This window comes from Acanthochromis polyacanthus, chromosome 1 (genome assembly GCF_021347895.1).
Source record: "Acanthochromis polyacanthus isolate Apoly-LR-REF ecotype Palm Island chromosome 1, KAUST_Apoly_ChrSc, whole genome shotgun sequence".
NCBI lineage: Eukaryota > Metazoa > Chordata > Actinopteri > Pomacentridae > Acanthochromis > Acanthochromis polyacanthus.
Genome location: NC_067113.1, coordinates 32,932,583 through 32,958,828, shown reverse-complemented (window position 1 = coordinate 32,958,828; position 26,246 = coordinate 32,932,583). Strand labels below are relative to the sequence as shown.

The 26,246-nt window shown below is 39.6% G+C and overlaps 1 protein-coding gene and 1 long non-coding RNA gene across 2 annotated transcripts in view; one reads left to right on the top strand and one right to left on the bottom strand.

Moving 5' to 3' along the window:
- The window catches only part of LOC127535447 (uncharacterized), an 81,516-nt gene extending 65,888 nt beyond the window's left edge, over positions 1-15,628 (bottom strand). The window contains exon 1 of the long non-coding RNA XR_007944324.1: positions 15,509-15,628. This is a non-coding gene — a long non-coding RNA (uncharacterized LOC127535447). The remainder of the gene's footprint in view (positions 1-15,508) is intronic.
- On the top strand, positions 507-21,089 carry jade1 (jade family PHD finger 1). The gene is made up of 11 exons (XM_051952213.1): positions 507-640; positions 3,264-3,346; positions 4,737-4,804; positions 7,733-7,890; positions 9,723-9,907; positions 11,677-11,888; positions 12,669-12,836; positions 14,309-14,425; positions 16,410-17,006; positions 17,536-17,653; positions 18,478-21,089. Exons 1-11 carry the CDS (start codon positions 552-554, stop codon positions 19,422-19,424), a joined length of 2,742 nt encoding a protein of 913 aa, XP_051808173.1. The 5' UTR covers positions 507-551; the 3' UTR covers positions 19,425-21,089.
- The last annotated feature ends 5,157 nt before the right edge of the window (positions 21,090-26,246 follow it).

The window sequence follows — 26,246 nt, the reverse complement described above, 5'->3', positions numbered from 1 at the left end:
GACAATATTATATAAAGCAATTTGTAGGAAGAGTTTATTTTAATCAAAGGAGGAAAAGAAGTCCTGCAATTTGATGCCAGCTTATTTGATATTTACAAAGATTAAAATCATGTTGAGTGTGACATGACATGATTTATTTACAATATACATGTATTTGGAATACTTAATAATAAATAAAGGTGACTTTTAGTGAGCTATTAAAGCACTTTTGGTGTAGGAAGCTTTTATTTAGTAGACAAAATTAAGAAAAAAGTATTATTGGTTGTCTGTGTCTTTAATAAAACTGTGTGTCAGTAAATGGTAGAGCGTTTCTGCACATTTATTTGGAAAGATTTTTGTCATGAGTGTGTTTGTTGACATTTTAACTGCGTCCAGGGAAACGTGATTTTATTTTATTTTTTTAATGTATTTTAAGGTTGTTTTCCTTCATGACTCCCCAGTTTTGGTTCTCTGGTTCTCCGGCTCCTGCTGCCCTCTAGCGGCCGAGCGCCGCAGCTGCAGTCCTGCCAGGGGACCCTCCTCCCGGCCGCCGCTCCGCTCCGTGTTTGTGTATGTGGAATGCGGGTCAAGCGGAACTCACGGCACAAACAGCGCCTCTCGTCAAACTCAAACACCGGCTCGCCGCCGCCCGACGCGCTCAGTACGTACCGAGTGGTTTAATTTCTACCTTTCAGCGTGTTGTGGTTTCTTCCAGAAGGTTCTTGTTCTGCTATTTGACAGAGTTTGTGTTTCCAGTATGGCAGCAGTCCGCTAGGAAACATCGTCATTTAAAATGGCGCCAAAGATTAACCTCAGCCACTGGCTCGCTGGTGGAGCTGCCACACTGTGCCCCGCCGGTTAGCCGCGCCGGGAGCAAAACTGCACTTTATTATTAATTATCACTTTTTAACTCACGTGTTCGTGTTGATATCGGCTAGTTTGTTCGGATCAATAATTGACCCCTAACCTTTGACAGTTAGCAGGCTGTGACTGGGTTGTAACGATGCGAGCCAACGTTGTTAGCAGCGGTGGCTAATGCTAAACACAAACTAACTTAACGGCAAGCTAACGGGCTAGCTGACGCTGCTAGTCGCTAACGTTTGACTGAAGATTCAAACCTTTCCAGCATGAAGCTGTTTTTGGAGTTAATCAGAATGGCGTGTTTAAATCTCACGCACGTATCTGTGTAGTTTTAACCCCTCGCCTCGCATATAAACAACATTTCCACTCGAGGCGCCGGCTGTGGGTGGGCCCGCATGTTGCATAACGGCACTGGCACGTTAGCAGACATGCTAACGCTAGCCGGCTAGAGTTTTCAGCGTGATTTATTATTAAAAACGCAACGCTTTGTGACGTGTTTAAAAGTCTCCATCACGACAGTTAAAACAAACACCACCTTATATGTTTGTGACCGTGTTGCTGGAGTAAACGACTGCAACTTATGGGTAGCTGTTAGCCGCTAGCTAGCTAGCCGCTACTTTCTGTTTTGAAGAAGGGGCGTCACACACACCGCTAGCCTAGCCTGCTAAGTTAAGGTTAGCACCTTTCCACCCCTCCCGTGCACGCTGCCAGCAGACCCCGAGATATTTCCGCCTGTCAGGAGTTTGTAGTCCTTCCTGGTGTATTTTGTTTTTTTCTTTTTTTGCACGTCGCAGCCTGAGTTCATAACCCTGCATGGCGGTGTTTCCTGCATGTGCTGCATGTGGTAACTTGTTGTTGTCGTCGCTGAACAGTGAGTGTGGTGGTGTGTACACATCCCTGCAGGGCTGCTGAGCTGTCAGATCTGCAGAGAAACAAGTGGGATAGTGACGGGTTTTTACTGTTTGCTTCCTGTTATGCTTCATATCAACTAGCTTGCTTTTAATAACTGATATTTTGGTGATTTTAGCTTGTGAATAATGTAAATATTGATTGAGAAGTGATCAAATTTTGACTTTTTATTTGCAAAGACATGAGTTGCAATGACTAATCGATTGGTTGTCAACTATTATTATCATTGTTAACTGTTCAACCGGTTTGAGTGATATTTTTTTTAAAGAAAAGAGGTTTAAATTCCCTGATTTCTCTTGTATTTTCTCCTCTATGACAGTAAACCTAATATCTTTGGATTGCAAACCAAACATTGTACGAAGTCGTCATGGGCTGGAACATTGATAGTCATTTTGCACAATGTTCTGATGTTTAATAGCTTGAATAACTAATTGATTATTGACGGAAACAATCTACTAATTACCTGTCATTGGAACATTAACGTTAGAATTAAATGTTAGTTGCAGGCAGCATATTTTGACTATTAGTTGTATGCAAATTATCTGTTCTTTACTACACCACACCTTCTAATTAAAGCTGCAACAGTTAATTGCTAAGTTGTCAAGCATTGTGCAAAGAAAAAAAAATCAAAATCCTCTGATTCCATCTTCTTAAATGCAAATATTTTTCTTCTGCTTTCTTTCTGAATATCTTTAGATTCTGGACAAAAACATTTAAGGACGTTATCTTAGGCTTTGGGAAACACTAATCGTCTTTTTTCACAATTTTTTCCTCATTTAATAGATCAAATAACCAGCCCGTTTATCAAAAAAATAATGAACAGTGCATATTTGTCAGTGAAAATAACCATATTTTGACCTTTATCTTGGTTGTTTACAAAAGAAATAATCATCCAAGGTGCACATGTGGAATCTTAAATCAATATATCACTTGTTTTTAGTTGCAGTGAACCTACAAGATGTTGCAAAATTCAAATCAGCATTATTTTTTAATAATATAAACTTATTTTATGGTTAACTGTGCATCATTTGCATTCATGCTAATGTTTCCTAAACTCACTCACTGTGTTTGGCAGTAATTAACATAGTCAAATATCAGTAGATATTTTAAAGGTTTCAGTTTAATACTGTGGTGTTTTAATGTTGAAAAAACGATACATCTGGACAGTTATATGTATGTTTCCTTCATAAATTTACAGAATTTCCATAGGTTCTTTGTTTTAATTTGTATTATGGACTTAGAAGCGGGATGTTTTTCCTTTTCACGTTGTATTCTTTCATTTTTCATTTAGGTTGCGCTGATAGAAAACATGAAAATATCTTCAGTGATTTACTGCTGTTGATAGAATACATGTATTTGTATGCGGTGCTGTTGGAAAATGTGGAAAAAGATGTTTTTTCTGACCTTGAACATTAGTAATTGGGTACAAAATGGGTTCCTTTATCACAGCTGTATATTTTGCAGCCTCAGTTTAATCCCTCCCGTGGCTTAAAGTGTCGTTTTTATTTGTGCAGCGTCCTCAAGCCGGAGCTCCGCAGGCAGACGACAATGAAGAGAAGCAGGCACCCGAGCAGCAGCGATGACTCGGACAATGGAAGTAAGCAAATTATTGCCTCTGCTGACTCATTCCTGCCAGCTCCAAATATAGACGTGAATGAGGTCGGTACAGTTCTGCCACCTTCCCGGCAGGAAAAGTGCCAAGAAGACGCAGTAGTTCAGCAAAAGTGAAACGTTATTTAAGAGGTGTGCTTTGGTAGAAAGTTGTCTTGAGAATGCATGTTTTGTCGTTGTGAGAAAGTCAATGTTTCATGTTCAGGAAAGGAGTCAAATAAAGGCAGCAGATGGACAAAGATTAAAGAAAAGCAAAAGAGAGACTTCAGTCAGAGAATCGGGAGAAAGAGTAGAGACAGGAGGCACATTTGGACCTTTAAAGACGTCCTGGCAGGTCAGACAGAAGCAGCCTCAAATGTAAAAGAAGCAGCTTGTGGTTATTTGTTTAATCCTCTGTAACTTCTCTGAGGTTTTCCCCACGTAAGTCAAACAGAAACACACAGACGCGCTCTCTACCGCGGCTGAAACGTCTTATCTTACTGTGCCATCTGGAATAAAAACAAACCCAGAGCACTTACTGTAAATTGCCCTCTGGCTCGCCTCTTAACCAGGTTAACCGGTGCGTTAAAGAACACATAAACACGACGACGCTGGAGTTCCTCACGTGCGATACGAGCATCATGCGAGTGATTTTTAAAAAAAAAAAAATTAATGGTGTTTTAATTTTTGTGTCGTCCTGCGGGTCAAAATTGACCCATTTTAAAGTTTGAAAATGTGGAAAAAAAGAAATATTTTCACAGTGAAACTTCTGATGTCCACATTTTCAATGATTTTGGGAAATCTTTGAACATTTTTTGGTGGGGAAAAAAAGAAATGTTCAAAATGTTTCTTAAGAGCATTCGCATAAAAATCTACCAAAATCCAGTGAAATTTGCTGGATTTTGGTTGATTTTTTTTTTTTAGGGGGAATGTTCTTAAAGAAAATAGAAATTTTACTGATATATTTTTAGGATTTTTTGGAGGATTTTTACAAATTTTTTTTGAATATATTTAGAAGAATTTTCTTTTTTCCAAATAAAACTTTAAAGGGAAACTTTCAAGAAATTATTGAAATTTTCTTCCTGAAGGTTTTGCAAATTTTCAGAAATTTTGCTGAGTTTTTTCGATGTTTTTTTTCTTCAGACAAGGAAACAATTTTTTATGCTGCCCGTAGATGAAGACAGCAGGAGGGTTATTGCTGCCGGTAATTTCGTACAAGTTGAAATTGGAAACAGAAAATGTTCGTTGCACCACTTTAAATATCCAAATGAGCCGCGCGTGTTTTTCTCTAAGTTTCACCTCTTGAGGGGGAAATCCATCGAGGATGTTAATTAGAGCAGCAGATGAAGACGAAGAAATGCTGAAACCTGTAACACTCTGCTGTGTTTCCTCTCCAGGTAGTTCCACATGTTGGTCCCAACATTCATCACAGCCCAGGAGAGGGACCGGACAGAAACCCTCAGAGGTAAGGACCATCAGGAGGATGACTTCATGTGGGTAGCTGAACCAAAAAAAACTGAAAAATTAGCCAGAATTACACCATTTATTAACCAGAAACTGTAAAAAGAAAAAAAATAGAAAAAATTGTCAGATTTTCAGCCACCGAACCAACTCTAAGCTTACAATCGTTATAGTTAATCAAAATTACTTTAGTCTGCGTTTAAAAAATTGCCGAAAATGATCCTTTTACTCTAAGTAGATTCTGTAAAAAACTAAAAATTCTGTTTTATTCCGTGCAATAAAGAGGCTTTTAGTGACTCAGCTGCCACCAGCGGTCATGCAGTAAAAATTCAGGGACTTTCCAGTTGAATTGCAGTCAGTTTTTACTCAGAACAGATGGGAAACACGTACGTAAACAAGTTAATGCATGCAGTGAAATATCTATAATTTGTGGACACCCAGTGTTTTTTTTTAGCATTAGCCACCCCTGTGGAAGCTTTGAAATTGTAAAATTTAAACTGTACATGTTATTTCCAAGTTTTTTCAGTTTTTCTAAAATAAATAAATCACAGAAATGCAGCTTTAGTTTTGTCGTTTCTCGTGATTTATTTCATTTTAACTGTGTCATACAGAACAGAATATACTTCTGAGTCCTCTCCACTTGTAGCTGGTGTTGTTCTGTTTCCATAGAGGTGCAGGGCTTTATGTTGCTGTAAAAAATGAGCCCACAGTGAGGAAAAATTTGACAAAAAACACTCAGAAGCTGCTTGGAGTTCACCGGGTTGATGACCTATATTTTGCCGTCAGTCTCCACTCTCTCACTCCTGTTTATTGTTGTATCTTTTAGGGTATTTGAGTGAAAAATACTGTAAACAAATAAATTAAAATAAGAAGCATCTGTCAGAATACATGGACATAAGTGAGTTGTTTATTTTTATATTTTAAAGACTCTTTATCAAGACCCTTCAGTGGATTTTGGGACCTTGAACCGTTTCTGCTGTTATCTCCTCTACAGTCTGTGGACTTGGTCCCTGCAGGCCACTGTCCACTCCCTGTGGCCAGGCAGCCAATCAGATTGAAGCAAAACAGTGACTGTGCCCGAGCGAGGATCCTGATTGGCCGGTTTATAGCTGTGTGTTTTAACCTGTGCAAGCACTGAAATACAGCACCGGCCTGGGAAATACGAACGTCTTTAAAGTTACTGGCAGGTGCAGGACTTTGAAACACACAAGTTAGCATTTAATCTGCATTTTGGGGACATTTTTGATTTATCTGAGTGAAATTATTGTTCCAACACATTTGCAGAGGCCAAAATTTGGATATTTGAGTGAAGAAATTAGGGATCGGTTGATTGTTGAATTCAGTATTTAGAAACTTTCCAAATAATTGTATGCTTTTTTCTTTTTTTAAAACCAGTTATGGATCAAATATATTCATTAAAATGTTCTCTAAAGGCTGCTACTTCTTTATCTGTAGTGACCACTCTGTTGTCTGGAGAAATGTCCCACCCAAAACTCTAGCCAATCAGTTATAGCTTCAGTAATAAGCTGCTTTCTTTCTGTGGAAAAATTCTCCTTTAATTAAACATTCCGGCATTTAAAAATCAATTAACAAGTTTGTGTTGTTCTGAGATTTTTAAAATTTTATTCCAAATGTATGTTGGCTCCATAACTGGTTATTTATCTAAAAAATAACAGCAAAAAACAAAGTTAGCCCCTCATAGAGACACAGGAAAATGTCCCTACATCTACGTCCGTTTGTTTATTTTGCACTTTTTAATAATATTTTAATTGAATCCTATAAATTTCTGACTGGTTTAAAGCAGAAATACATTTATTTGCTGCTACATTATGAACCATCCACAGCTTTTGGGCTTAATTTCCGTCCCCCAAACTGAAAACAAAACGCCAAGAGGCTGTTTTCAGTTTAATGCACCAAATAATATCCGGAAAAAAATCCCAAAAAACTGCAGGTTTGCTCAGCTCTCAAGTCCGTTTGCCTTTCATTGAGCCAAATCTGAAGCTTTTGAACATCTTAAACTGCAGTTTAACTTCTACTTTCAGCTTTATCTGAATTTTAACTCTTAAATTGTGCAGAAATGTCACTTTTAAAAGTGCTTGATGTTCCTTTTGCGCATTGTCTTGATTTTTTTTTTTTTACGTAAAGCGCTTTGAATTGCCTTGCTGCTGTCACCTCAGACAACTTTAAGCTGTCAAAAAGCTAAAATAAGCTTTAAAAAATATTCAGAAAGCTGAAAGAATCACCTGGTTTTAGCCACCAAAGCAAACTGAGGTTTAAAACTTTATTCTACATTTAGAAAATTGACAAAAATTAGCTTGTGGCTCAAACCAAATTCTGGAAAAGACAAAACATTCTGCTCTTCTTTACACAGTTATGAAGCCTTTAATGTTTTTTCCTGGGAATAGCAGTCATGTGAAAAAAATTCAGGGACTTTTGGGCAGAACTGCAGGAAGTGTTTACACCGAGCAGCTAGAAAACAAGCCTGAAAACAAACTAAAAATGTAGTAAAATAAGTAGTAAAATATCTCTAATGTTGCATTGTATCGCATTGATAATACCTGTGGGTACTTGGAAAAACAAGTTGAATCCAAGCTTGTCCAGTTTTTCTAAATAAATGATTTTAAAATAAATAATCAAAGAAAATTCATTTTTTTAATGATTTAGGACATTATAACTGTCATACTGCACATGAGGCATTTCTGAGTTCCCTCTACCTCTAGTCACGGTTGTTCTGTTTCTATAGATGTGCAGGACTTTATATTGCAGTGAAAACTGAGTCCACAGTGGTAAAAAATGTTCCAAAAAAGGCCCAGAAACAGCTCACAGGGATTATTATCTGTACTTAGCTGTCAGTCTCTGCTGCTTTACTTTTCTTGTATTCTGTAGTTTCTGTCTTAAAGTGCAGTTAAATATGTGTTGTTCTGTGCTGCAGGTGTTCAGGACGGACCTCATCACAGCCATGAAGGTTCACGACTCGTACCAGCTGAACCCGGAGGATTATTACGTCCTGGCCGACCCCTGGAGGCAGGAGTGGGAGAAGGGAGTCCAGGTCCCAGTGAGCCCCCAGTCCATCCCACAGCCGGTCGCCAGGTGCACATTTCTCTGTTCTGGTTTCATTTCACGGCGAGCAGAAGCTGTGTGTTTCTGAGTTGTCCACATCGATCGATAAAGCTGCGTGCAGATGCTGCTGTCGGCCTTTAGCGTGCATTTAAACCAGAGCCGGATCAATCAATCAGCTAATATTAGCTCGCTGTGCTTCGATCTGTGTGTTTTGGTTTGAGGCGGTTTAGAATGGTGTCACCATTAGCCACGGGAAAGCACTGATGAGTTGATTTTTACGCTCTAAAGCAGAGTGTCAAACTCATTTTAGTTCAGGTTCCACGTTCAGCCCAATTTGAGCTCAAGTGACCAGTAAGAATCACAGCATAATAACCTATAAATAACCACACCTCCTTTGTTTTACAGCACAAAAGTACATTCTGAAAATGTTCACATTTAAGGAATTATCTTTTTACAAAACATTATGAACAACCTGAAAGTTTTAAAGAAAGATATGTTTGATTTCAGAAATATTATGCTTCAGTTTATCATTTACACATTACAGCAAAACATTTAGTATTTTACCTTATGACCAAAACGGCAAAAGTCAGACAAAAAAGGACAAAAAACAAGACAAAATACGGCAAAAACGAGACAAAATTTTACAAAAATGAGACACAGAATGACAAAAAACGAGACACAACACAGCAAAAGTGAGAAACAAAACTGCAAAAAATGAGACAAATGACACAAAACAAAACAGAAAAGAGACAAAAAATTTGACCTAAAAGTTCTAAAGTGACAAAAAATGAGACAAACGACAAAAAAGGCAAAAGCGAGAAACAAACTGACAAAAATAAGACAGCACAAGGCTGGACAAAAAAGCACAAAACGGAAAAAAAATGATACACAAAACAACAAATAAAGCAAAAAAGGAGACCAAAAACAAGACACAATATTGGAAAAACGAGGCACAAAACAGCAAAAACGAGACAAAATGTTTCGAAAAGGGGACACAAAATGACAAAAGTAAGAAACGAAACAACAAAAAAGAGACAACACAAGCGAGACAAAAAAAAACAAAGCGACAAAAACGATACACAGAACAACGAATAACACAAAATGACAAAATGTGACAAAAAACACAAGCGACTCAAAAAGGAAACACAAAAGTTAGACAAAAAAGGACACAAAACAACAAAAACGAGACAAAATATCACAAAAACGAGGCACAAAATGACAAAAGAACAGTGAACAATCTAGTATTTTACTTAACGATCAAAACAACTTGTCGTGGTCTAGAAACTATTTTAAATTTATAGTTTTGCAATTGTGCAAATTGCAGTGAATTGCAGTACACAGTCGTCCTGTGGGCCGGATTGGACCCTCTGGAGGGCCGGTTTTGGGCCGCATGTTTGACGCCCCCTGATCTAAAGCGTCCTGTTTAGTGCGTAGCTAAGTCAAGAAATGTACATAAAGCTTTGGAAATAATTACGAGAACGCACTGAATATAGGCTAAAAAAAAAAAAAAGAATTGTGGGGTGATTAGAAGAAAACTGACTTAAAATCATCTTAATTAGTGAAACTTTAAGAAGAAAACATGGTAAAATTACAACAGGAATTGCAAGAAAAGAGGCAGAAAATGTCAGTTAAAGTGATTTAATATTTATTTACAAATCTGTACATGAAGACAGCGTGCATTTGGCTGCACTTCAGGTGATTTTGGACATTTGTATTCGTATCCTGAAACATATACGACTCATGTTGATGTGAGAAAATCTGATAAACCTCCTTTTTTATGACCCCTTATGTCATGAAAATCGCCCTCGGCATGTTAAACGCAGGACCTTACTGGGCTTTATTTTGGAAAATCTGCCGTCCAGGGTGCTGGCGGACAAAGGAAAAGAAGTCATGTTCATCAGGCCAAAGAAGCTGATCCGGACGTCGGGCGCCGAAGCCCTCGGATACGTGGACATCCGGACGCTGGCGGAGGGGATGTGTCGCTACGACCTGAACGAGGAGGACGTCGCCTGGCTGCAGATCATCAACGAGGAGTTCACAGAGATGGGTGAGTCATCTGATGTTTAATGCGTTTACTCACCAGGTTAGTTGAAAAAGCACATTTAACCAACTGTTGGAAGTGAGAATTTAGAGGTTTTGCAGCTGCAACTGGATGAAGGGTGTTTTAAGCTGCGTTTATTTTGGTCTGTTGAGAAGTCAGAGGTCAGCTTTTAGGATCACAGCAGCTGTTTGTACAAATCAGGATCATCATTTTAGTTCAGGTTCCACATGAAGCCCAGTTTGATCTCAGATGAGCAGTAAAGTCACAGCAAAATGTCCTATAAATTACCACAACTCCTAATAGTGATTTAGGCATCTTTTACGTCTTCCAAAAGCATAAATTCTACCTTATTTAGTTTAATTATCTCCCCTCACAGTAGAAACGGACACTACAGGTTTACATTCCCATCAGGGCTGACAGCCAATAAAATCATTTCTGTTTCTTTTTTCTCTTCCTGTTTCTCTTTCTCCTCCTTAACTCCACTTTATCTCCTCGTTCAGCCGAGGTCTCTGTATTTACGTCAACTTTTTTGGGTTCAAGTTTGCGTATTTTCGGTTGCTCGTCCTGCTTCGACCTCGTCTTTGTTTAGGTTTTCACGGCTCTCGACAGTGTTTGTTTCCATGATTCACAGGACGAACTAGAACCTGTAATTTAAGCAGTTCTGTGGCCGTCCGGTTAAACGAGTTCATCTCCAAACTCTGTGCTGCATTTGGAGTTCATTTTAACCCAAACCCCATTCAGTGTTGATCGTCTCTAAGGAAAAGAAAAGAAAGAAAGAAAATATGATTTTGTTCATGCCTGTGCGTAGCATGTTAGCATCCTCAGGCGTGATGAATCGACGACTTATAAAGTATCCAAAATGACTAAGAAGTGGTAAAAAATGGTTTAAAAGTTGCCCAAAGTGACTCAAAATTTGTCAAAAATGACGAAAGGTAGTCCAAAATGACTAAAAAATGGTTTAAAGTGACTTAGAATTGTTCCAAAATTGTTTAAAATATGCCCAAAATGACTCAAAATTGATCAAAAATGACAAAAGGTAGTCCAAAATGACTAAAAACTGTCTTAAAGTGACTTAGAATTGGTCCAAAATGGTTTAATATTTGCCCAAAATGATTCAAAATTTGTCAAAAATGACAAAAAATAGTCCAAAATGTCTAAAAAATTGTTTAAACTGACTTAGAATTGGTTCAAAATGGTTTAAAATTTGCCCAAAATGACTCAAAATTGATCAAAAATGACAAAAGGTAGTCCAAAATGACTAAAAACTGGCTTAAAGTGACTTAGAATTGGTCCAAAATGGTTTAAAATTTGCCCAAAATGACTCAACCTTGTCCAGATGGACTCATAAATGACTTGAAATCAGTCCAAAATTACTCCAACAACGGTTAAAAATGAGTCAAAATTGGTAGAAAATGACTCGCTTAATGGAAAAGAAATGGCTCAGACTGGACTGGTCTCCCCAAAGTCTCGACTTAAACCCATCAAGTGAATCAAGCGCATCAGTGAGCAACAATGTGAGGCTAAACTGTTAGCATGAAATTAGCTAGTATCAACATTTTACACAGTTTAGTTTTGGATGATATTGAGGTCACCATAACATGCAATTTTATAGCCTTTAAAAAACTTTGGGACTGTAAACTTTTTGAAATTGTGTAAAAATTTCCTGGGATATTCCAGAAGAATAAAGATGTGAGTAAACTTGAAGGCAACAGGAGGGTTGAGCCCAAAAATGACACGATGGACGCTTCAACTGAGCTTCACTTTCGTCCTTTCAGCCATTCCGCCGCTGGACGAGATCACCATGGAGCGGGTGATGGAGGAGTTCGAGCGCTGCTGCCACGACAACATGACGCACGCCGTGGAGACGGAGGAAGGTCTGGGCATCGAGTACGACGAGGACGTGGTGTGTGACGTCTGCCAGTCGCCCGACGGGGAGGACAACAACGAGATGGTGTTCTGCGACAAGTGCAACATCTGCGTCCACCAGGTGAGAAACCGGCACAGCGACTCACTTTGAATCAGGAAAAACACGACGGGTTTAGAGCTGAAGCAGATGTTTGAGCTGAAGATGATCATTTTGCATCATCTGTAGGAAAACGGCACAGAAATGTCACGTTCCAGCCGCTATGTCCACATCGTTTTCTACTGTCTTTAACACACCACAGCGCTGTCGTGGGTACGGATCATTTTTATGCAAAATGAGAAGCAAGAGTTACTTGAAAAAGGTGATTTGTTTGATTTGCAGCAGAATTCTGGAGTTCAAAGACTCTAATTCCACTAATCTGAAATTAACAGAAGCGTAAAATGAACAGAATTAAATCCTTAATTGCAATTATTATTATTATCTTTGTTATTTTTCCTTTGAATCTGTATGAAAACGGCACAGAAATGTCACGTTTCAGCCACATCGTTTCTACTTTCTTCTGCTGTGGTTTAATAATATGATAATAATAATATAATAAAAATGCATAATTAATTTCTCGAGGTTGTTAGCTCCTAATTGACCAGCTGAGCGTATTAGTCGAGTTAACAGCAGGAAAAATCTGAACTAGAACAGGATGTTTATGTATTAATGTTTATTTAACCCAAATTGTGTTAACTTTTCCTGCTTGGAGACTAGTTTAGTTTGAATGAGAACAGCTTTGTTTCAGATCAGCAGCTCCGTCCGACACGCTTTCCTTTCGGTCCGTCTGCTTCTCCGCCCGTTTTGATTTCTGCGTTTGTGCTTACGGTCTGGAAGCTGAGCCGCCGTCTGTTTTCTCGCCAGGCCTGTTACGGCATCCAGAAAGTCCCGAAGGGCAGCTGGCTGTGTCGGATCTGCGCCCTCGGCATCCTGCCAAAGTGCCAGCTGTGTCCCAAGAAGGGCGGAGCCATGAAGCCGACCCGGAGCGGAACCAAGTGGGTCCACGTCAGCTGTGCCTTGTGGATTCCAGAGGTGAACATCAGCTTTGTCTCTGTTTTATTTCACTTTTACATGCCTCTATTCTTGTTTTAAGCTCTGCTGTTGCGTGAAATTGGACTTTAAAGCTTCTGAAAGGCTCCTAATTTCTGATGTCGCTGACCTGAATCGTGATTTAATGCGTTTTAAAATGTCCAAACAACATCACGAAAATAAATGAAAACATTTCTAGTGAAGGTGATGCGTCGCTGCTGATAAAAAGCAATCAAACTTTGCAAAAGTGCGTCAAGTTCCCGTCACTAGTTCATGTAAACGTTGATATCATTGAATTTCTGCTTAATTCTGCTTGTAATCAAATAATTTTCACTGCACAAAATAAGCTTTTTTAACCAGAAACCAATGAATTTTTTATACACCAGCATCAACTGTCATTTTAAATGTAATAAATTCATAAATAAATTCTATTAATAACAAAAAAAATCCTAACAATAATAATAATCAGGATGTTGAATAGAAATATTAAATAAAAATATTTAAAACTAAGGATGTTTTGGGGAAAATCACATCTAGCTAAATGAAAAATTAAACAAATATAATAAAAAAGTAAAAGAAAAAATAGTAGAATTTCAACCACACATGCCATTCTCACATAAACTTAAATGAATATTGTAATTAACTCATTTTTATTGTCCAAAATAACATTTTTAACCAGAAACCGGTCAGTTTTTTGCTACACCAGCGTCTACTGTCATTTTAAGCTTAATCAAAACAACTTCAATCTTTTTTGTTTTCATGTCTGCAGCCTAATATATAAATAAATAAATAATAATAAATAAATTCTGTTAATAAGAAGAAAAAATATTTAATATATGATTTAATATAAAATAATGAAAATAATATAAAATAAATAATAATAATAATTTTTAAAATTAAAAAATACATTAAAAATTTAATGGAACTAATTAAAAATAAAGAGAGTTAGAGAACAAAATCTTCAACTAAATTAAAAATAAATAAATAGAGGAGAAAAAAGTGGGGGAAAGTAGAATGTCAACCGCATATATCCAATTATAACTGTGGGTTTGCACATAAACTTATATGAACATGAAAAAATATATATTTTTAAGCAGAAACCATTTAAGTTTTTGTACACCAGAGTGTTCTGACATTTGCAACTTAATGTAATAAACAAACCTTTTAAAACTGTGGCTTTACAGGATTGTCGCCTTAAAAAGTAGCTTTCTGCTTGTTTTTGACATCACTTATTTTAATATATTTACTTTCTCGAAAGATTACGAGCATGAATGAACCAAAAACCGTGAAAATGTTTTTCACCTTGAAGGAATTTAAACCTGGCAGCTGTTTGTGGTGTAAAAAGAGCAAAAACAAGCAAAAGACCTCATTTTATCACCGATTTCTGCACATTTCTGCCCCCTCAGTGGTGATTTAAGTGTCCACTAACACCTCAACGTTTGCATTTATTAACGAGCGTTCAATCTGCCGTGCAGGTGAGCATCGGGAATCCTGAGAAGATGGAGCCGATCACCAACGTGTCCCACATCCCCAGTAACAGATGGGCTCTGATCTGCTGCCTGTGCAAAGAGAAGACCGGAGCCTGCATTCAGGTAGGAACAACGGTCACGTTTTAACTCGCCGTCGGCTAATGAGACGTGAAAAGCGAAGCGTGACTCGGCGTGTTCGCGTTCCTCTGCAGCAGGAGATGTTTAACGTGGAAGTTCAGATCGTATCGATTTCACAGCTCAGCAGCACAGAGGAGCTCATTAATCAGCACTGAAGGGGCTTTGTTGGTTTTACACTTCCGTTCTAAAGGTTGGGATCGCTTAGAAATGTCCTTATTTTGAAAGAAAAGCATTTTTTTTCAATGAAGATAACATGAAATGAATGATAAATCCAGTCTGGACATTGTTAATGTGCTAAATGACTATTCTAGCTGGAAATGTTTAATGGAATATCTCCGTAGGGGTACAGAGGAACATTTCCAGCAACCATCACTCCTGTGTTCTAATGCTACATTGTGTTAGCTAATGGTGTTGAAAGGCTCATTGATGATTAGAAAACCCTTGTGCTGTTATGTTAGCGCATGGATAAAAGTGTGAGTTTTCATGGAAAACATGGAATAGTCTGGATGACCCCAAACTTTTGAACGTTTGTGGCGTCTGCTAAATAAATCGTAGAATTGTAGATTTCTACAATTTCAGCAAGATTCTTCTGCTCATGTCTGTATTTTCTGTAAATAGTTGTGTTTTAAAGTCTTTTGAGTTGCTTTAACCCTTTGAGCTTCAGTGTACCGCCGGCGGTACACCTACTAATTTGCATAGGAATTTCAAGAATGTCCGACGGCTGCAAACGCGATTATACAAACACTATACGCCGATGGAAAGCTTAGATTCTCATGAATCCGCCGTTATAAACCACTTTCAGATGCGATTACCACAGCGGGTGAGAAAAACACATTTGTCCGACAAAAACAAATATTCATCCATCCGTTCTCTATACACGGCTTCAACGCACACAGCGCGACTCACATTTCCGGGTTTATTATTACACACAAAAAAAAGATTCCACAAAAAACGGCCATAATCCAACCTTTTACATCCAGATGACACAAGCCAGTAAACTATTTTGTCCAAAACATGTCCTGAAGTCGGTATAAAATCCCCGAATCGGTCGTTTTCAAGGAAATGCACCTCCCGATGCGCGTCCAATATTCCCCGTATTTTTCGTAATTTTTTTTATTTAAAAATAGAATATTAGCGATTTTTTTGTACTGAAAACGGCTGGAATTGACTGAAGCTTAAAGGGTTAACCCTCCTGTTGTTTTCATTCACGGGCAGCAAAAAGTATTGTTTCCTTGTGTGAAAAAAAATCCAAAAATTCAGCAAAAAAATTCCCCAAATTTCTGAAAATTTGTAAAACCTTCAGAAAGAAAATTCCAATAATTTCTTAAAAGTTTCCCTTGAAAGTTTTATTTTTTTAAATTTTCCCAAATTTGGCAAGAAAATTCTTGTAAAAATTTTCGAAAAATGAGTAAAAATATTCAAAAAAATGCTAAAAATATCTAAAATGATTACATATGTATCAGTAAAACTTGTAATATTTTCTTTAAGAACATTCACATAAAAATCAACCAAAATCCAGTGAAATTCGCTGGATTTTGGTTGATTTTTATGTGAATGTTCTTAAGAAAGATTTTTAACATTTATTTTTTTCCACCAAAAAGAATTCAAAGATTTCACAAAAATGTTGAAAATGTGGACATCAGAAGTTTCACTGTGAAATTTATTTATTTTTTTCACATTTTCAAACTTTAAAACGAGTCAATTTTGACCCGCAGGATGACACAAGTGCTCAGACCTTCTCCTGTGAAAATCAAGTTATTTTTTTGTCAGCATCTCAATAAAACAGTCAAAAAATGAGAGCAGGTATAAAAGCACAAAACAGTTAAACATTTAAAGCAGTCTTAAGAAGAAGAGTTTTCATAAGAGAGGTAAATGTGTGGAGGTCTGAGCGGTCGCTTCCTGCTACGTCTGAAAACGTGACAATTTGATTGAATATTTTTAACGTTTAATATTCTGTTTGCTTCTTCAGTGCTCGGCGAAAAACTGCAGGACTGCCTTCCACGTGACCTGCGGCCTCCACGCCAGCCTGGAGATGAACACCATCCTGACGGAGGACGACGAGGTCAAGTTCAAGTCCTACTGCCCCAAACACTCGGGCCTGGAGGGCGCCGAGTCCAGGGAGCGAGACTCTGGAGGCGAGGAGGAGAAGGAGGCTGCCAGAGACAAGAAGGGCCGGAGGAGAGGCCGGGTCAGAGGGGAGGAAGACGCCTCCTCCTCGCCTCCCCGCCTTGGCCCTCAGCTCCTGGACCAGACGCCCGGCGACCCGGAGGAGCTCGGCAGCCGCCAGCAGGAGAGCCGAGTCAACCACCGCAAGCTGAAGCTGCAGGAGATGGAGGAGTACTTCTACCAGTTCGTGGAGGTGGATGAGGTGGCCGGCAACCTGAAGCTGCCTCCGGAGGTGGTGGACTTCCTCTACCAGTACTGGAAGTTGAAGCGCAAAGCCAACCACAACCAGCCGCTGCTCACACCCAAAAAGGACGAGGAGGAGAGTCTGGCCCGGCGGGAACAGGAGGTGCTGCTGAGGCGCCTCCAGCTGTTCACCCACCTCCGACAGGACCTGGAGAGGGTAAGTTTCTGTTTCCAACGCTTCAGGACTAGCAGAAGCAGGAAGGGAAGGATCAGCAGGAGGAGTGACGAGGACAAAATAGAGTAAAAAGTCTTTCTGCTTGTAGATGAGATTTAAAATGTACGTGTTGCAGCTGCACAAGAAACTTGGGTATGAAACTTGGATAAAGATGTAAAAGTCCAACAGTATTCTTGTAAATTCAAGTTTCTCAAAGTTGGGATGAAGGCTTCTCCAAGTTTCTGAAATCAGGATTTGATGTGAACTTGAAGGCACAACTGAGACGCTTCAAAATCCTGCTCACAACTGAGACTCTTGTGTCCATGCTAACACTTTCATTTCAACAATTTAGTCTTTAACGTGTCAGAAAATATCGGAAGCTCAAGGTGATGTGTCTAAATAGGTTCTTTTGTCTCTCTGCAATCCAAAAATTAAAATAGAAAAATTTTGCACATTTAAAGTCGTGGTTTCGCTCTTATACGATGCTAATCCACGCTCAGTGTGTTTAAATAAGCTGCTTGTCATCCTTCAGGTCCGTAACTTGACCTACATGGTGACCAAGAGGGAGAAGATGAAACGTTCGCTGTGGAGAGTCCAGGAGCAGATCTTCCAGCACCAAGTCCGACTGCTGGACCACGACCTGCTCAGCGGTGAGTTCAGTTCATTATTTTTAACATTTTAACCCTTTAAGCTTCAGTGTACCGCCGGCGGTACACCTACTAATTTGCATAGGAATTTCAAGAATGTCCGATGGGTGCAAACGCGATTATACAAACACTATACACCGATGGAAAGCTTAGATTCTCATGAATCCGCCGGTATAAACCACTTTCAGATGCGATTACCACAGCGGGTGAGAAAAACACATTTGTCCGACAAAAACAAATATTCATCCATCCGTTCTCGAAACACGGCTTCAACGCACACAGCGCGACTCACATTTCCGGGTTTATTATTACACACAAAAAAAAGATTCCACAAAAAACGGCCATAATCCAACCTTTTACATCAGATGACACAAGCCAGTAAACTATTTTGTCCAAAACATGTCCTGAAGTCGTATAAAATCCCCGAATCGGTCGTTTTCAAGGAAATGCACCTCCCGATCCGCGTCCAATATTCCCCGTATTTTTCGTAATTTTTTTTATTTAAAAATAGAATATTAGCGATTTTTTGTACTGAAAACGGCTGGAAATGACTGAAGCTTAAAGGGTTAAAGCTCCACAAACTCTTTGTAAAGCAAATCTGTGCATTGGTTCTGGAAAAAAATACCAAACTGATGCCGTTTTATGTCATTCAAACCTGGAACACCTCCTAGTAGCTACATGTTGTGCACTGTGGCCTTGAAAAAAAACACTAAAAGTCAGAGATCTGCCCTTTGGTGTTGGGCATGCATCTGATCTTAACTTGACATTCGTTCTATATTATCCTCCACCTCTGACTTTGTATTGAAACATCACTGTGTCCATTTCAGGCAACCCTTCATCCAAGGACCTGGAGAAGCTCTTCTCTCTGGGCTGGTTATCCTCTCAGGGCTCCCAGTCCGGCTCCTCCTCCTGGAGCCACTCTGGACTCAAGACCAAACGAGGCTCTTCGAAGCAGGAAAGGAGGAAAAGCGGAGACAGAAGAAGCCACGACGACTCATCGCACACTTACAGGAAGGACAATCCGAGCGAGAAGGACGGCAGAAGCTCCCGACTCGCCGACGTCGAGTTCGCCGATGTCGTGGGCGACGCCAAAACCCAAGACTCTGACATCAAGCCAGAGATCATTCAGGAAACAAAGCTGCATAAAGCCGAGAGCAGGAAAGGTCCGAGGAGGGAGGCCGAACAGGAAGTGCTGTCGAGACGGAAACGAGAAAGGAGGAGTGATGAAAGCTTCAGTCAGCCAAAGGGCAGGTTCGGGTCAAAGCATCTGGAGAAGACGGTGTCCATCCGGCTGGTGGACATCAGGAACTCGGACTCAGACGACTACTTCATGGAAGAGGGGAGAAGCCACGTTTCTCTGGATGTGACGGCCAACAACACTAAGCTCAGCAAAGACGCAACCACAAAAGCCAACGGCTGGCTGAGGAAACCCCAAACGAACGGCTCGCCCAACGGACACCTGAAGAGTTGGGGGAAGTTCAGGATCCCCAAGAGGAGCGACAAGCCTTCGACCATGAAGGATGACGAAGATGAGGAGGAAGAGGAGGAACGACGTAAACCTCTTCTCAGGCCGCTGACCAACACGCCAGAGTCGACCTACCCCAGAACTCGACTTCGAACTGGGACGGAAAGTGACGAATTTGAGTCCAAATCGGGTGACGGTGAGCTGGAGCCCTGCTTGAAGAGATGCCACTCTCACCAGCTGAGGGGCGATTCGTCTCTCGGGCGTCGCTACGGGTCCGACATCATCCGGCGAGGTGTCCTTGCGTCATGATGGCGGCGATACGGGTCCGACACCATCCAGCAAGGAGTCCTGGCCTCCTTGTGGCGACACTAAAGGTCCAACACAATCTGGCAAGGACTCCTGACTTCCCCATGGTGGCCCTATGGGTCTGACATCAGCCAGTGAAAATTCCTGGCTTCCTGATGGCAGCACTACAGGTCCGACACCATCTGGTGAGGAGTCTTGGCCTCCTGGTGGTGGCACTAAAGGTCCGGCACTATCTGGCAAGGAGTCCTGGCCTTATTGTGGCAGCACTAAAGGTCCGGCACAATTCGGTGAGGACTCCTGAAATCCTGGTGATGGCGCTACGGGTCCGACGTCAGCCAGTCAGGAGTCCTGGCCTCCTGGTAGTGGCATTAAAGGTCCGACACTATCCGGCAAGGGCTCCTGACTTCATGGTGGTGGCGCTACGGGTCTGACACCATCTGGCAAGGACTCTTGGCTTCTTTGTGGCGACATGAAAGATCCAATGCTATCCGACAAGGACTGGCCTCCTGGTGGCGGCACTGTGGGTCCGACACCATCTGGCGAGGTATCCCGGCATCCTAGTTGTGGCGCTACGGGTCGGGCGTCATCTGGCAAGGAGTTCTGGCCTCCTTGTGGCGGCACTAAAGGTCCAACACTATCCGGCGACGACTCCTGACTTCTGATGGCGGCGCTACGGGTCCGACATCCTCTGGCAAGGATACTTGACTTTCTGGTGGCAGTGCTATGGGTCAGCCGTCATCTGGCAAGGACTCCTAGCTTCCGTGTGGCGGCACTAGAGGTCCGACACTATGCGGCGAAGATTCTTGACTTCCTGGTGGCAGCACTATGGGTCCGACATCATCTGGCAAAGAGTCCTGGCCTCCCGGTGTCGGTTCTGGATAAAATAAGCTGCACCGTGTAGTCGGAAATGAACGTCAGTCCCTCTTTGTACCTTTATTTTTCTTGATGAATCATAAAAAATTGCTAGATTAGTAAAAAAAAAAAACAGAGCAGATATTTATTTTTTATTTGTAACATATGTAAAACTGGGAAATATTTTACTTTATGCTAGTTTTTTTTATTTTTATTTTTTCTTCCCTCAGAGTAGAAAGATGTCAAGTTGCCACTTAAATCTCGCTCAGATATTTACAAGCAGCAACAAGGGAGAAGTTGTGATTGTTGCTTGGGACCATAAGCTTGCAATGTTTTTTTTTTAAAATAGTATTAAACTCGACTCATGAGTCAGTTGCACTTAGTTGGAAAAACAGATAATCCTCATCCTGTCAGCCAATAGGACTGTATAGGTTTATTTTTATTTTAAATGAAGCTTCATTGGATGTTAACAGCTACAAACATCAAACAAACTGCCCTTTTTATCGCTATTTAAACCCATCAGTCTGCGATTGTTAAACAGAATGAACTGAGAAAAGATGTTTTACTCGTCATCAGCACTCAAGTGTAATTGAACTGCGATCGTATCCATCATGTGCCTAACTTTTATTTGAAGCGTTTGCACTACGAGAGGACGGCACAGGAGAGAGGTCTGAGTAGAGTTATTTTTACACTGAAAAATAAAAAAAGCGTTTTTTGTACCCTCGGCCGCTGCTGTACTACTGTTATGCAAAATAATGATTTTTTTTTGGTCGTTGTCTTAAAGAGGAAATTAAAAAATACTCTGGAAGACTTGCATCTAGAATCTGTGTCTTTTTATTCTTCAGTTTTTTTTTCAGGATGTAGCTGCTTTGTAATAATTCAAACTGCATATTGTTAGAAAATTGGACATCAAATTAGATTAAAATACAGTTTTTGAGCAGAAATGATAAGTTAATGAATTTAACAATTCCGTTGGTAATCAGTTAATCATCCAAGTAACATTTCAAGCAAAAATATCCTATTTTAGATGCCTCTACTTCTGAGAACTCTGCCTTTATTCAGAAAAAAGGCAGGTTGATTGAAAGTAGTTCCAGCTCTACATTTTTCTACTACTTTAACAAAAGAAGGTGAAATTCATTGTGAATTTTTTAAAAAGTGTTTGGACAAATACTGACTCAAGTTAAAATAAAATGTCAAATCAACAAATACATGATCCAAAAACAAACAAATATGCAGATACAGAAGCAGCCATAGTACCACTAATCAGCTGTTTGCAGAGCTGCATGTATGGCCACCCCGTGTGCCCCCCAAAAATTTTCGTTGGAAATTTACATTACTGATACTCCGATTTCCGACGCTCCTGAACGCAACCCCGTTGTCTGACTGCACCTGAATGCACCAACGACGTTAGTTTGATCTTTTGATTGTATTTTGTTTGGATTTGAAGAAACTTTGAAGACGTTTCCTGATGCCGGAGGAGAAGATGAGCAGCTTTGTACCTTTGCGGTAAGAAGACTATGGCCGTTTCTCAGTAACTGTTCGTAGTATCTGGTAGTGATGGGTCTAACGACACTGAAGCCTCGACACGTGTCGACTCCACAAGGCGAAGCCCCGTGTCGGTGTGCGTATCACTGTAAGGCAAACCACGTGACCGACACAGTTGCTGTGTCGTTTGGTCTTGGAAGGGCCAAATCGTATTGATAAGGCGGAAAATGTGGCGACAGGTTTGTGGCTCGTGTTGCACTGACATTTTTGTGTACTTTGCGGCTTTGCCTTTTGGACAAAATGCATACTAAACTATGACGTTTTTGGTGGCTTTTTGGACGACATACCAAAATAAAACCTTTTTGGTGACATTTTGGACGACGTCCTATACTATGATGTTTTTGGTGATATTTTGGAAGACATACTATAATTCGACATTTTTGGACGACATACTATCCTATGACTTTTTGGTCACATTTTGGACGACATACGTCATAGGTTACTAAGACGTTTTTGATGATTTTTTTTGGCCTATTTTTGATAGTTGAAGTGAGAGAGACAGGAAATGGGGGATAAGAGTGTGGGAGAGACATGCAGCAAAGGGCCATGAGCGGGAATCGAACCCAGGCCACTGCGTCAGAGACCAACCTGCTTAACCCACTAAACTATACTGTCATATTTTGGAAGACATACTAAACTATGATGTTTTTGGTGACATTTTGGAAGACATACTATAATTGGACATTTTTGGTGATATTTTGGACGACATACTAACCTATGACGTTTTTGATGATTTTTGGACGACATACCAAACTAAGACCTTTTTGGTGACGTTTTGGAAGACATATTATAATTCGATGTTTTTGGTGATATTTTGGACGACATACTAAACTATGACTTTTTTTGTCACATTTTGGAAGACATAGTAAACTATGACGTTTTTGGTCACATTTGGATGACATACTGACCTATGATGTTTTTGATGATTTTCGGACGACATACCAACCTGTGACATTTTTGCAGGATTTTGAACAACAGACTAAAGTGTGACATTTTTGCAGGATTTTGGACGACAGACTAAAGTGTGACATTTTTGCAGGATTTTTGATGACACACTAACCTGTGACGTTTTTTCAACATTTTAGACGACGGACTAACCTGTGACATTTTTTCCACATTTTGGACAACATACTAACCGATGACGTTTTTGATGATTTTCGGCCGACTGTTACGGCCATAGTCGTATTCCGGCTCCTCCCCTGTGCTTTGTGTGTGTGTGCGTGTGTGGCTGTCAATCTTCTCAGGCTGCTGGCAATCCGCTTCACCTGTGCTGGGTAATTGGAATCAGCTGCCGTGCCCTCGTCAGCCAATCCGGTGCGGCCCTGGTTCAGCATAAGAAGCTGGAGTGCCTGAAGATGGACGGCTTGTCACTGTACTCCAGTCTTGCCTATGTGCCTCATCGTATTAAAAACTTTGTTAGCCATCCGGTTGCTTTGTTATTGTGGAGGCACTAGTCTTTTTCGTTGCTGTTGTTTCAACACGCTGTGTTTAGGTTTTTCGGGTACATTTAGGATCTTTTTGTTAATCGATAGCTCTAGTTTAGAGTCTCATTTTGTTCTCGTTTATATTTATTTTTACGTCGTGACTAGTGTTCTCCGTTTTTCTTTTAATTTGTACCTCATTTTCATTTCTTTATAATAAAACTCTTTAAAGCCATAACCATCTGGCTCTTATGTTGCTTCCCTTACCCATTACATGAGCCAGGGTTGTAACAACGACATACTAAACTATGACGCTTTTATTGGCACATTTTGGACGACATACTAACCTATGACTTTTTGGTCACATTTTGGACGACATACGTCATAGGTTACTATGACGTTTTTGATGATTTTTTTAATATTACTTTTTTGGCCTGTTTTTGATATTTGAAGTGAGAGAGACAGGAAATGGGGGATAAGAGTGTGGGAGAGACATGCAGCAAAGGGCCACGAGCAGGAATCGAACCCAGGCCACTGCGTCGGAGACCAGCCTGCTTAACCCACTAAACTATACTGTCATATTTTGGAAGACATACTAAACTATGATGTTTTTGGTGACATTTTGGAAGACATACTATAATTGGACATTTTTGGTGATATTTTGGACGACATACTAACCTATGACTTTTTGGACAACATACTAAAATATGACGTTTTTGGTGACATACTAGCCTATGACTTTTTGGTCACATTTTGGACAACATACGTCATAGGTTACTTTGACGTTTTTTTAATATTACTTTTTTGGCCTATTTTTGATAGTTGAAGTGAGAGAGACAGGAAATGGGGGATAAAAGTGTGGGAGAGACATGCAGCAAAGGGCCATGAGCGGGAATCGAACCCAGGCCACTGCGTTGGAGACCAACCTGCTTAACCCACTGAACTATACTGTCATATTTTGGAAGACATACTAAACTATGATGTTTTTGGTGACATTTTGGAAGACATACTATAGTTGGACATTTTTGGTGATATTTTGGACGACATACTAAACTATGACGTTTTTGGTGGCTTTTTGGATGACATACTAACCTATGACTTTTTTTTGTCACATTTTGGAAGACATAGTAATCTATGACGTTTTTGGTCACATTTGGACGACATGCTAACCTATGACGCTTTTGATGATTTTCGGACGACATACCAACCCATGACATTTTTGCAGGATTTTGAAGAACAAACTAACCTGTGACATTTTTGCAGGATTTTGGACGACAGACTAACCTGTGACATTTTTTCCACATTTTGGACAACATACTAACCTATGACGTTTTTGGTCACATTTTGGACGACATACTAAACTATGAGGTTTTTGGTGACATTTTTGAGGACATACTAAACTTTGTCATCCAAAATGTCACCAAACACGTCAAAGTTTAGTATGTCCTCAAAAATGTCACCAAAAACCTCATAGTTTAGTATGTCGTCCAAAATGTGACAAAAAAAGGTCATAGTTTAGTATGTTGTCCAAAATGTCACCAAACACGTCAGAGTAACATAAAGGCGTTTTTGGTGACATTTTCGGACGACATACTAAACTATGACATTTTTGCAGGATTTTGAAGAACAAACTAACCTGTAATATTTTTGCAGGATTTTGGACGACAGACTAACCTGTGACATTTTTTCCACATTTTGGACGACAGACTAACCTGTGACATTTTTGGTGATATTTTGGACAACATACTAAACTATGACATTTTTGATGATTTTCTGACGACATACCAACCTGTGACATTTTTGCAGGATTTTGAACAACAGACTAACCTGTGATGTTTTTGATGATTTTCGGATGACATACTAAACTATGACGTGTTTGGTGACATTTTGGATAACATACTAACCTGTGACCTTTTTTTAGCACATTTTAGACGACATACTAACCTGTGATATTTTTGCAGGATTTTGGACAACAGACTAAAAGTGCTGTTGTTTCCGTTTGTCTGAGGATTTAGTTTAAATTGAATCCAGGGAGTGCAGGGATCAAATCCACTTGGAGGAAACAGACTGCAGAAAAATGTAAAACCTGCATCCAAAAGACAGAATCTGAAGTCTGCATGTCGACAGATCTTCACAACACACACGTCCTGAGACTTACACATGGAGTATATTATTCAAATTATCTCATGACATTTATCCAGAATTTAGAAAGCATAACTTAAGCAACTATTTCAGGTTGTAGTCTGTTAAAATTCACATAAGAAAGGTTAAATCTACTGTATATGAGTTCCTTCTACTTGGAAGACTTGCCTGCTTAAGTGACTTATAAAAGCGAGTGACCAAAAAAAGTACCATTTGGTTTAATTTGTAAAATAGAAAAATAACTAGCAAGACATTATGCCAAACCAAAGTGAGTAAAGCACACACTTTAAACTGCGTTTGAGTTAAATACTCAAGAATGCAGGTCATTTATTACAGAAAATGATATCTAAAAAAAACCAAATGAACTATTTGTCCAATCTGGTGTATAATTGAGTAAACTAAATTTTGATCTTTAATTTGCTGTACAGAATTTAGAAAAGACTCAATATATATCCAGAAAAAAAAAAACCTAAACTTGATTTTAAAATATTTAAAATACAATTTTTCAGCTCTAGTGGTCAGAATAATTCACACTTCTACCACATATAAAGAAAAAATAAAGAGAGAAGGTAAAGTTTTTGCTTGAGCATTAAAGAAACATGCAAAAACAATGAAACTACAGCATTAACTGTTTACAGAGGAATGACTCGTGATTAAAAGAATAAAATAACCTTCATACTCAATACTATATGCAGGACAGCTGAATTTAGGCTGCATTAAACGTCATTTATGTCAATATATTTATGAGTTTAGGTTTTAGGGAATAAAAGCATCAAAGCATCACGATTCTCGCATTAAGCACATCATTTGTAGCATTCTTCACTAAAGCAGCACATTTTTAGGGTTTGGGAAAAGCTCAAAGTCA

Bases quoted from the DNA above. Each gene is read 5' to 3' on its own strand.
- jade1 (XM_051952213.1), top strand. From the start codon at position 552: ATGTGGAATGCGGGTCAAGCGGAACTCACGGCACAAACAGCGCCTCTC. The intron at 7,891-9,722 runs GTGCACATTTCT...TCTGCCGTCCAG, and splicing joins ATCCCACAGCCGGTCGCCAG to GGTGCTGGCGGACAAAGGAA. The intron at 9,908-11,676 runs GTGAGTCATCTG...TCGTCCTTTCAG, and splicing joins CGAGGAGTTCACAGAGATGG to CCATTCCGCCGCTGGACGAG.